Source organism: Octodon degus, unplaced genomic scaffold, assembly GCF_000260255.1.
Source record: "Octodon degus isolate 3935 unplaced genomic scaffold, OctDeg1.0 scaffold00157, whole genome shotgun sequence".
Classification (NCBI taxonomy): domain Eukaryota; kingdom Metazoa; phylum Chordata; class Mammalia; order Rodentia; family Octodontidae; genus Octodon; species Octodon degus.
In genome coordinates, this window is record NW_004524733.1 from 46,397 (window position 1) to 59,633 (window position 13,237).

The window sequence follows — 13,237 nt, forward strand, 5'->3', positions numbered from 1 at the left end:
TACATATACATGTACACACACAATGCCTTAAATAATTTGCAGTGAGAACACTCAAAACCTATGCTTTTCAGCAACTGTATTGTTAATAACTGTAACATCCATATTGTACCATGATCTATTGAACTTACGGGCTGAAATTCTGTAATCTTTGAGCAACATTTTCTCAACTGCTTTCTCAACACAATTATAAATTTCAAACACACTAGTTAGCAATAAGTAGTAAGTATATTGAACAAATTATGATAAAACATACCACAGAAAAATATTGTTGCATAACTAGTAACACAGAGAAACTTAGGTCAGAAGAGAAAGTGCAATTTAAAAAAAAAATTATACACACAGAGATAAAGGATAAAAGTATAAATACCAAAATAGAAACTAATTAATATTATCCAGCTTCTCTGTATTGTCTAATGAACATGCAAAGCTAAGTAATTAATATAGAGCAAAGGCATAAATTTAAAAACTTCTAATGCTTTATTCTTAAATCATTTGATCTATAGTTCCACTTTCATCGTGTCTGTCATGTTCATTCGTTTTACTTGAGTCATTACTACAGTACATTAGAAACAATGGCTAAAGGCTTTAAAAACACCAGAGGTACCTGAGACCCGAAGGCCTGTATGAGCTCATTTAAACCATTTGGTTCACCCATCAGCAAGGTTCTGTACCCTGCCGTCTACACAATGGTCCTCCAGTCCCAGTAAATGAGGCACAGTCCATTAGAAAGAAATGTCTCTGCAGCAACTGACATTTCATTCAAGCACTTTCACATCCCCCAGGAATCTCCATCTGCTATATGTCAAGATTCAAAGATCTCTCTCTGTGAACTTTAACACTCCTTATAAACCAGATGGAAGAGCGAATCTACTTCATCCTGATTACTTTGCTATTAACCAATTTAGTACAAATCATTGTTTTACAAAGTCATTCATTTCAAAATTCAAATGATAACTACCACTCTAGCTTAGTTAAGGCATGCTTCTATTTCTCTTGGACTATCATTTGTAACTAGGCTTTTTTCTCTCTCTATCTTTGTGTATTTAAGCAAATTATTGTTTAATATTGTCCCAGGAGTTTATTTAAAATAAAATATGATTATAAAATCTTATGTTTAAAACATGCATTTTGCTTTTAGCAGAACAATGACATTTAAAACAGCCAATGAAAAACTAGATAGCTACCAAAATGAAAATACTTGTTAATGTAATCCTTAGGGCAAAGATTATACACACATCTGTGAAAACACACACACACACACAAACATATATACAATATATACATATAATATATACTCTTACTCTTGCTTTCCTCTCTCTTCCTCCCTTTTTCCCTCACTGGCTTGCTATTTTCTTTAACTATTTTATTCTCTCTCTCTCTCTCTCTCTCTCTCTCTCTCTCTCTCTCTCCCTCACTCTCGCTCTCGCTCTCTCTCCAACATACATACATAAAGAATCAAAAAAGGGAATAAGAGATTGCCTAGATTCTCAAAGAATTACTGATAGCAATCCTGAAACTCAGGCTCCAAAAATAGGCTGTTTTCGATTAGAATTTGCATGTGTAAGTAGACTTTTACAGTAGTGAGGATTTTTTTATTTATTGTGGTTCTGAAGAGTGAACCCAGGTCCTCCCACCTGCTAGACAAGTGCTCTGCTACTAAGCTACACCCCCAGCTCCCTCTTCTTTTTTAAAACTTCTTTAAAATTCTGAGCCAGCTTCTCATTAAATCACCTAAGGCTGGACTTGAACTTGAGACTCACCTGGCTCAGCCACCCAGCTAGCTAGAATTATAAGAGGGTGGTGCTGTGCTTAGCTAGAACTGCTTACTTTGCAGTACTGGAGATCTTTAGAGGAAGCCACATTCCCAGTGAGTTTTTCATTTGTTTGTTCATTTTGGAGAGCGTGTTTCTCTAAATTACTAAATTGAGCTTGAACTTGTGATCCTCCTGCCTCAGCCTTCCAGAGTGCAGGGATTTCTGGCACGTACCACAAAATCCATCTTAGAGTCATTTTAAATAAAATAGCTATTTTGGCTAAGAATGTACTTTCCCCATGAGTCTTTTTATGATACAGAGTCACAATCCTTTCAAATGTCATCCATTCTTACCACATTGGCCTGACATTCATTATGATTTCAATCAACATTAGAAAGACATGTGTCTTTTTTTTTGGTGTAGTGATATGCACAAAATTGCAAGGTAAAAACTAAGTGATGAAAAGCTCGAGGACTCTTGAGGACTCACACAACTTTATAATCCAAGGATCACTGCACTCCTGATTGCTCAGAGACCAGGCAATCTTTATTTCCCTCAATCCTCTCTATCTGTAGCTTTTCCTAATTGCATTTCTCCTTGCTTTTCTTTCTGAAAATGCTGAAATGTCCTGCAAGATAAAAATATCCCTCCCCTGAGCTCCCTAGGAGTTGCTAACCCAGCTCTCTCCTGCCCTGCTCAGTTGAGTTCTGAATAGAATAATCTCCCTGGTGCCAATTTAGGTTTCTCTGCAACACTCAACCCTCTGCAGTTTGACTGCCACATCCACCGGCTAAAAGTTAGTGCCTTCCTGGCCAATCCAAGCACATCACGTAGACTTGGGAAGTTTTTGATTTGCTGACCACGCTGTGTTTCCCTGACCTTCTGTGAATTAATGTTTTGTTTGTTTTCTGGTGCCGTAAATAGGCCTTTTTTGTTTCTTAAATTGGTGCTTCCTCAGGAGCTATGTGTTAAATATTGTGAGCTCGGGATTCTATCTTCAGCTCTCCCCTTTTCTTATTCTATGAATTTCATGTATTATAAATCATTTCTTATATATTACATATAGATAACTTTTATATATAATTGCCTGATAATTTATTGAGCTTCAATGCCTCACAGGCACCTCAGATACTTACCTGAACTTTGTCTGAATGACTAACCTGACCTCAAACTATACACTTTAACTCCCAGGTTGGATTATAGCATCACCCAGTCAGCCTCTCCCATTACGTAAAACAGTCTATTGAAATCTCCCCCTTCTCCCTGACCCCATGCAATGAATCAGTCCTTAAATCTTGATTCTCTGTTTGAATGGGTCTCCCTGTTTTCCATGGTTCTTGATTCAAGCTTTTCTATTTTCCCACTCTGGTAACTGGAGTACTACCTAATTGGCCAAAGTGCTTCCAACTTTGACCTCTATATGAGTCTATTTTCTCTTCCTGAACAAAATATTTGAGGGATATATATATATATATATATATATATATATAGTTTTAGAGACTGAAGCTTAAGGTAGGGTGACCTCATCCATTCAGCCTGCATGAGAGCCCTTTCGTGTGTGACCTGGCATGGGAAATAGTAATGTGGAGAAAAGGGAACGCACACAGTGGGGCTTCATCCTAGAGCACTCTGCTGTCACCAGAACTATTTTACTCAAGAGCAGTGTTGATCCCTTCCAGGGAGGGCCTTCTGATGATCTATTTGCCTTGACTGGGCCTCGTGCATGACGCCACACTGGGTACAAGCTTCCAACAAATGACTATGGGGGACGAACTACATCTAAACAATTGCGGCTTCCAGGTCTGTTATTTACTCATTCAAAAGCCTTCATTTGAGGTCCAGATACTGGGCAAGGTGAGCATGAGGTGGACACTGATATGTGCCCAGAGAGCTTACTCCCTCGTGGGTAGAACAGTTAACACCTACACTGCTTTCAAAGTACTATGTAAAATGTGCACAAGACCATACTATTCCTCTCTTAAAGTCTCTCAGAGCCTCTTCATTGCCTGTAGGAAAAAATGAAAAATCCCACGAAGGACCTCTGGGTGTTCCGAGGCTCCTCTTGCGGCCACAACTCCCATGTGTTACGGGTAGCAAACACTCTGTGGCTTTAGGAAAAGACCTTAGGAATTTCACACATTCTCTTTCACTGTTTAGCTTCTATCTTAAATTTCTACATATCCTTTAAGCCTCAGTCCCAGAGCCACTTCTTTCCTCCTCTACGAAACGTTCTTTACCCTCAGTCTGTAGAGGCAGCCATCTGCTCTGTGCTGACACAGACTGTATATTCTATTACAATAACACTTGCCACATTAAAGTCCAGCCTGTTTGCCCAACTAGCCTGTGAGCTTAGAGGTCAGGAATGCTATTCTACTTTTGTTTTTCCCAGTACTTGGTACAGTAGCAAGCATTTATTATTCTTTGAATAAAGATATAGTGGATACACTAATAAGAAATCAATTTACCAAGTCACATGCAAACTTTATTCAATATTCAGTTTTTATGTGGCTTAAAATAATATTTAAAGTCCAGGTAGTAGTCATTGGACATTTTTGACTGCCCCTTTCTAAAATTTATATGCATTTATGCCATTTAATATGCATACAATCAGCCTTTACATTTATTTTCTGTATAGTCTAACCACCACAGAAAGCTATCTCAGGTCAGCCAATTATATAAGAAAATTTCATTATAGTGAAATCATCCTTTAAAATACTAAATAAAAAATGATATAAGATTTTTCACATATCATATTGTATGTGTACATGATGTTAATAACCATAATCACTATGACTAGAGCATAATATTCTTTAAATAACACACAAAAAATCAGTGAATCAAGTGCTCTTCAAACACTTGAATGTACCCAGAACAGCAAATAAACTAAGGTTCTATGGCACTAACATTTATTTTTTCTATTTGAGTGATAATTACATCAATAAACCTGATTCAGCATTCACTGCAGTTCAATTCATTAATTAAAACAATTTTACTGCTACCACTGTGATTTTCCAAGGATATCAAAAACACATTCAAAATTCAGAATAGCATACATCATCAGTTTTGATATGTGCCACAGTATGCTTCACTTTGATTTCAACTCTGCAACTAAAGGAATGCTCTGAATTTAAAAGGAGGTAGCTTATACTCCATATACTTTGAGCAAAAATACTTAAAATACAAGAGGAGTTTAGTAAAATGATAATATCCAGGGCAGGCCAAATAGCTCAGTGGATTAAAGCACCTGCTTAGGCAGACGCAGGGACTGGGGTTCGATCCCTGGCTTGCTGTGCTGGTCCCACCCCCGGGGCGCGCTGAGGCTGCGATTGGGACTGAGAGTGGTGGTGCATGCCTGTAATCCCAGTGATTGGCAGGCTGAAAAAAGAGTCCAGTCTGGGTAGTGAGACCCTAAACTAAATACAAAGGAAAAAAAAAGATAATGTCCATATGACAAGTAGCAAAGGACAAGTTTTCTCAAATCTTACAATGGAAAAAGATATATGTACATAAAGACTTAAGTAGTAGCAAAGGCAAAAAATTTTTAAGTCTTTATAATTCTAATTTGGTAATACTAAATATTTTTAAATTTCACTTATGTCTTAAAATTATGATCAAATTTTAAAATTAAAATTAATTATTAAATTAATTTAAAATTTTATCATAACATATCATAACTTATTCCATAACTTCTATGCTTATGAATTACTTGTATGCATCCAGCAAGTGATTATATTCATCCTTAAATGAAAAATGAAAGCTTTAACTCAAAGAATGACAAGTTGCATTTGAAATTGTAAATGTACATATCAAGGCAATGTAATTATTTTTATATATTATAAAAGATTTGGCTGCATTTTGCCAAGTAGCACTTTAATTCTGAGCTTGATTTAGTAAGCACAGTAACATATTACTTTTGCCATTTTTGACACTCTAGAGCACCTAAAACATAAAATATGATTTACAGCAGCAGACTGTGCCAGAATGGACCATGACATGCCAAAGGAGGGCCTATAATGGAATATATATTCAAGTTATAATTTAATATGTGCGATAGAATCTCATAAAACCGGAATAACACTGAAATAACGTTTATTTCTTACAGCAAGGGAATTCCATCTTAATTCTCACCATCATCTTCCAAAGGAAGCTGAAAAGGGGTTTGTGAATAAACTTGAAGGAATGACTTAGGCTCTGAGACAAAAAGAAATGTCTGTCCAAATTACCTTTAGGAAATGCAAACATGTGTTCAGCCGCAATAGGAGTAGGTGACATAAAATAGTGCTCCAATGTGGATAGCAGTTTCTCCCAATTTTTAAAGAATTTAATTGGTAATGGAATAACCACAGGTCCTTTCGGTTCCTCTCCTTCACCTACAGCTGATCAAAGGGAAGAAACTGCACTATCTGCTCACACTTCCAGAGAACACTTTCTGCCTGACATAATGCTTCGGAGTGCAAAGTAATTCACACTCTGCACTGAGAGCTTGATAGTTTATCAAATTAACGTAAGGCAATACTTACTTGTTTCCTCTTAAAGTACAATGACTCAGCCTTTAGACTTTATTTCTCCACATACGGCATAGATTTTTAAAACATCTATTTCAGAGGATAAGTAAAATTGAAAAGTATTTTAGCTGTGCCAAACAATACCTTTTATATGAAAAAAGATGGTTTTTAAATATTTTACCCTTTCAGTTAGTCAAATCAGCTCTGAATACTTTAGTATCATGCACAATTACTGTGGCATTAGTGAGGTCCTACAACAGGTACACTGCTAAGACCCCAGGTGAGAAATAAAGTCTTGAAGAATGATTTGCTTTATTGGGTGAACTGATGAGCATCAGTTAAATTGCCTTTTAATTGACTGACTGTCTAAGTAACATGCCTTTGAGGGAAACACTACTTTTGAAATTTCCTTTGGCCAGGAGGGGAAGAAGTACTCTAAAGTCTTTGAAGTTTACAGCCATCAGACTAATTATCAGCAGTATTCAATGCACATTCATTTAATTACAGTAAATTAAAAAGGATGTGGGGTTTTGGAGGAAAAAAATACAGTCAACATATGATGATAAGAATTCCAGACAATGCAAATTAGCCAAGCCTTTTTTGGAGGAGACCAATAGTTCACTATCACTGTACCAAAGCTAGGAATACTTGACTAATACACAGAGAGGGAAAGACTGAGTAGAATAAAGGTGGAAGGAGAAGAGAAAAGCATTTATTATGAGGCAAATCTACCTCATTCCTTGATATTGTTTAATTCAATTTTCATAGCTGCTTAAAGATATAATTTTCCATATTTATAAATTAACATAAGAGCACACACTTATAACTCACTATCTGCCAAGCACTGCTGCGAACAGATACACACCTGCACTCATTTAACCTTCACAGCATGCTTATTCTCAGAGGACTGCACAGCTTTCATTTTATCTCTATTCTACCCTCATGGAAACCATAGTACAAGGTGGGTAAGTGACTTGCCTAAGGCCACACAACTGTAGTGTCAACACTAACAAGAAGGAGGGCCCCCCAACAGCACAGTTTCGGTTATTTCCCACAGTGTTGCCTTTGGAAGCCCTGAATCATGATGAGATGGCAGCAGAGCGGAGCTAGCTCCTCCTGGCTTGCCTGGGAACATGGTTCATCTGTTTGGTCAAGAGTTACGTATTTCCAAGGAGCACTAAGAAGTGGGGAAGGAGCAAGATGGGGACCCCCAATGACTGAGCACCACATCTCTGGGAGTAGCAGTACAACTGATGAAATAGGCAGCAACGGAAAGGTGAGGCACTCCTGCTCTGGGTGACTTAGAGGGAAACAGTCTTAGGAGACCAAATAAAGGATGTGGATCCAGACTGCCTGCTGCAATTCAAAACCCAGCACTTCTTAATACCACACTGCTGGCTGACAAATAATAATAGAAGCTGAACTGCTTCTGGGAAATGATGTGCATACAAACATTTTTAAAGCTTAATCATAGATGTTTTGGGACCGGGGAGATGGCTCAGTGGAATAAGTGCTTCCGTGGCAAGTGCAAGGGTCTGAGTTCAATCCTTGGTTCCGCAAAAAAAAAAAAAAAAAAAAAAATCATAGATGTTTTGATAAAAGTAAAAATTCCTTTGTTCCTGACATTTAGATAGGCATTTGGAATGGAGATCAGATTAGATGTGAAGCCTTAAGCAGCAATTCAGTCAGGGGTCTTTTATAACAATGCATCAGAGGCAGGAGAGATGCCTACAGTAATCTGAGCATACTGGTAATTTTCCCTTTGGTTAGGGCATCCCATCACATTTATTTTGTAATCTTTCACAGCTTGCTAGAGCCAATGTTAATAGCTGGTCAAAAATCACTGATCTTTTGATACTCTTCCTGGTACATGGCAGTCGACTTACAACAATGATAACAACCACAACAATCAATATGTGTCAAGAAAGGACTTCTATATCTTTAATTTCAAACAAGATTAACATTTGGAATTCTGTATAAGATTCAATTCTATATATGTCATTTCTGTCCTTTAAATTCTTTTTTTTTTTTAAATTTGAATCCCCATGGTTGGTGAAAGGTTAGTTCTGCAAAAGAATAAAGTCTCTCACTTGTTTTGAGTCTCTGCTCACAGGAAGGCAGGTGACAAGGCCCGAATGCTTCTCTACTCTGGTACGATGCTCCAGCTGTCACAATTTCATTAGCTTCCCAGCAGTTTTAGTACCTTCTGAACTTGAACTGCTGGCCTTTTTGTCAATAAATAAGTGAAATCTAATCTGTTGTAGTTACTAAACTCTTCTTTGAAGTTAAAACTAGGTCAGGCACTCGGCTTGCATAATTTTACAAATGTTGAATAACATCTTTTCCTGGGAAGACCACCTCCTATCATGGTTTTTTCAAACGATAAAAACACTGAACGAAATTCCCATGTTACATCAGATGAAAACAAATCAGTGTCTGGTTCCTAAACTGGTTTCGTTTTGGTGAGTTATTTTATTCATGTTCTCTTCTTTCAACATTTGTTGATCTAAAAATAATTCCACTCACACATCTCAAGCTAGTACAGAAGCGAATACAATTAGACAATAAAACTATAAGTACAAGATCAATAGCTTTTCAAAGTTAGAGCAATTTAAAATACCTGAAGAGAGTAAAATTGAATTAGCTAAGCAATTTACATTAAAAATATTTGATTAGAAGTGGTAATAAAAATATTCATCAAATTTGAGAATACTGAGAATATAAAGATGGTAGAATTAACTGTATATGATTTGAAATTTTAATTCTTAACCCAGGTTAAGGAAAAAAAATTATATTAAGGAAAAAAATCTTCAATGCTCTCGTTCAGTTCCACAACCCAAAATTCTAACATTTCCTAAGTACCTGGAGCAGTTTCCCTAGTTCTTAATGAAATTAATGACTTTAATGAATTCTTCATCCTTCTGAGTAATCACTACAATTTTAAAACAAATTAATCTGAAACAGTCCTACGGACATGCAAATTAAATATATGAAAGAGCCAGTTTTCACAAAGTTCACATATCTGTTTTCTTTCCTCTCATTTTCTTCCCTAAACTGATCACATTGGGAATTCTTAGACCATCAAAATGTTGTTTAGAAAATCATCACAACCAAACTTTGAGAAAATAGTAAACATAAGTGCACGTGATCACTGCTCAGCTTCACAGACACTGATTTCATACGTCAGACCCTTCAAGTGACCTGTTTACTCTCTCAACAAATGCTGCCAAGTGTTCTAAACTTCAAAGCAAGGCCCCTGATGCTCTCTCCCTGGTCTTCCTGCTTCTTCATAACTACCACCTGAGGAACCAAGTGCGACTTTCCTTACCTTACCCTCACTCTAAGAACAAGACCTATGAAATTGCCAGGGAAACAGTTACTTGCTGGTTAAAAATAAGCCTTGCAAACAGAGAGGGGCAGTGATGTGAGAAACTAAGGACTTTTCCTCTCCTCCCAGTGATTTGAACATTACATACAGCTAAATAAAGGTCACAGGATTTGCAGTCTCCCCCCACCGCCCCATTTTTTTTTTCAGCACTAGGGAACGAACCTAGGGCATTTCCAATGAACTCTACGTCTCTAGCCCTTTTTTCATGTATTTAGAAGCAAGAGCTCTGTAAGCCACAAAATTGCCTAGGCTTCGCTTAATCCTGTGAATCTCCTGCCTCAGCCTCCCAGAAGGCTAAGATTATATCATGTTTTCTTTTTTCTTTCTAATTTTTAAAGGGGAAAAACAAACACAAAAACAAATATCAAAAAAGGCAGAAACAAAGCAACATACAATACCGAAAGTAGCAATTAATGTTTAAAATTTTTACTTTGGCTAACTCTAGAGTGTTTTCTGAAATGGAAAAAAAATTGTGTTTGGAGATGCACCGTGAAATAGTTTTAGTAGATGTAAAATTTTAAAAATAATAAAATTATATTTTACCAATACAAATATAACAGGATACATTTGTTATGAAAGAAATAGATAACTTACAAAGATTTGAGGTGGAAAAGCCAAGTTTATCCAATGTGAAAAATAGTGAATATGTGTATGGATGATCTATGATACAGATTATCTCAGTGAGATGCATTACCCTACAGTTGGTGCCCCCTTTCTAGAATGTCATACAATTTGTTATGTATTTGAGGAAATTAAATTGCGCACGCAAAACTTGAATATAACCATGTACCTGCTATTGCTCAAGGAACGTTCTATGATGTATACCTGGATGGAAAGCAATATTTAAACCAAACTAAGTATTTATGGTTAGTGTATTTTTACATTTACTATGAAAATTGAGATAAGCACAGCTTTTATGGAGGTGGATGGATTAGCTGAGGGAAATGTGAAGCCTGATTCCAAGACTCATCTTACCAAAAAGGACTGTTCTCACTTCTTGTTTGAGGTTGTAATAGAGCGAGCCTCCACCCAGAAGTCACACTTCCGAAATGAAGATAATGAGCGCACATTATTAATTGACCTTATTTCAGTTTAATGTACTAACTGGTTTGGCATAAAATAAGTTGTTTTCAATTGCTTGAATTAGACTTTTCTTTCCCCCCAAGTAGGAAACAAACGTTTAATAAACAATGGGAAGCTGGAGGCATCACCTCAGACTGAGTCTCTGCTGAAAGTGAAAGTGAATCATGGCTCTGCTCTCCTATTACAGGGCAAAGCTGACAAAGTGGCTCAATAAATAATAAAAATGAAATATTATTGATAAAACAACCATCTTTTCAAATGTCACACAATTCTTCTATTTTAATTTTTCCTTTGCTTTTTGATGCATTGGCTATGCATAGCATCAATAACCAGAATGAAGGAGCCTACACCGAGAATATGAAAAGCTGAAGGAAACATTTTTGTTCTATGGCGCATGGGCACTGAGGTTTCAAATCTTCCTAGAAGCAGCTTGGACTAAAAATTTACATTTTTCTTATTAATCAATTACTGGGTGTAACAACTATTTTTTATTATCCTGCATAATCAATAGGACAGAAGTCCTATTAATTTATAAAAACTTTTTCTTACAATCTGTAAAGCTACTATTTAGATCTCCTTAAATCCAATTTCTGTGTGTGGATTTAATTGCATAGTAATCCAGTTCCCAAAGCACATCAAAGGCCACACTCCGCCTCTTTACCAAGATTTCAATTGCTCTCATCAACTAGTAACTTTAAAGCATGATCAAATTTGCTCTTCAATCACGTCAGCCCTGTTAATAAACTATTCTGTCTGCTCATTCATCCATCCAAAGACTCCGCAAGTTCTTTAAGATATCTTCAAGAGGAATCTACAAAGACATCTTTGATTGCAAGCTGGCTCTGGAGTAAACTTTATCAATGCTGGTTTTGCTACTCCGCCGAGGATAACAGGTGACATGCTCCAAGATAAGTCAAAGCTAATCTTTTTTTTTTTCTCTGTACACGATTAAATTGTTTTTCAAAACGATAGCTAACACATAGGCATCTTGCATAACTTAACAATCTGAATTCAAATATTGATTTTTTTCCAGGAAAAATACATTATTCAAGTACATATCTTGGGTTCAACTGTATTAAAAGAAACAGAAATAAAGGAAAGAAGAAAGAGAAAGAATGAAAAGAAATAAGAAAGGAAAGGAAGCATGACCCATAGTCAACCAAAGCAAGCAGAAGCATTGAATGCCAACATGAGAAAGTAAATAGGAGACTTACCATTGTCACTGTCGGACTTGTTTTCATGCTCCGTGTCTGTCAGGGTGAGGGCTGAGTTGGACCGACTTGACAGGCAGGAGCTGCGGCCCGATTTGACCCCCCGGCCCCACAGTCTCATGGCATGCTCTGGGGACATCACTGCTTCATTTTCAGTATCAGCATCTGACCCTGCACTGATAGAGTAACCTCTGTGAGGGAGCCCCATTTCCGCACAAAATGCCAGTCCTCTTCGAGTTGCTGGTTCACAAACTCCTAACTGCCTTAGGGTAAAATTCTGTCCTAATTAGGGGGAAAAAGAGATAACAACTAGTGAGTATATGATTAGTGTCAGTTTTAGTTTAGTTAATTCTTTTATTTTTTAAAGAAAATCTCCCTGAAGCAAACACTCAAGCACTCAGGCTTTTCCACTCTCAGCACTCCCTGCATCAGGTGTGTAAATTACTCTGCACAGCCTACAGCTAATGGGTGCGATTGGGGGCTCTGGGCGCCACTGCAGACTCCCACAAAGCTCCAGCTCTGAGACCCTTTGTCAACTCTAAGCCCCAAACTCCACCAGAGATGGGCAGACCATGAGAACTCAGCCCACAGGAAGAATCTGTTACCAACAGTGGAATTTTGTTTGGCAGACTTGGGGAACAATAGAAATTGTCCAAATTATTTCCTGTGTCCTGGCTCCAGTCCTAAACTATAGGATTTTCTCACCTACATGCCATTTCTTTGGAAAAGCAAAGGCTCCCCTTAAGAAAAACTTACTTCAGCAAAGATAGGCGTTTAGTCAGTGTTATTACAACTCCCCACCTTAACTGAGCCATTAATACCTGCCTCATGTGTTTGGGGACTCACTAAAGTTTACAGTGTCATCTTGGAAGTTTGCAGCATACTTTCTACATCTTTGACTTTCTAGATATTTTGTTTTAATAGACACCTGGGAACACCTGTATTGATCAGAGTAAACCAATTTTTGTAAATAAAGTGAACTCTCAGACTAAAGTGGGAGTATTGTGTATTTAAAAATTAATGATAAAACCAGTTCCCTGAAAAATAAATGGCTGTGAACTCTGCAGGCCTTTACTAATAAATTGAGCATAATAAAACGCATGACACTGCAATAACTTAGTGCAGGAGTGTTTAAATTAGGTGACACCTTAAAATGATTGCTTGTTATTAATGACTCTTCCAATCCTGTATTTATTCTTGAAATTTCCCATATGCTTTATGATACTATGGATGCAAAGAGTGAAAAATGTTTGCTTATAGGATGCATATATATATGCAAATATATATATATATATA

General features: G+C 36.9%; 1 protein-coding gene across 2 annotated transcripts in view; it reads right to left on the minus strand.

Moving 5' to 3' along the window:
* Positions 1-8,327: 8,327 nt before the first annotated feature.
* The window catches only part of LOC101580163 (teneurin-3-like), a 226,837-nt gene continuing 221,927 nt past the window's right edge, over positions 8,328-13,237 (minus strand). Inside the window, exons 3-4 of one of the 2 annotated variants that reach the window (XM_004642612.1) lie at positions 11,945-12,223; positions 8,328-8,795 (exon numbers count right to left, since the gene is read on the minus strand). In XM_004642612.1, the coding sequence (XP_004642669.1) occupies positions 8,791-8,795; positions 11,945-12,223 (284 nt within the window). In that variant the 3' untranslated portion in view covers positions 8,328-8,790. Of the gene's footprint in view, positions 8,796-11,710; positions 11,801-11,944; positions 12,224-13,237 lie in introns of those variants that run through there. The other variant, XM_023702723.1, reaches the window with a different exon arrangement.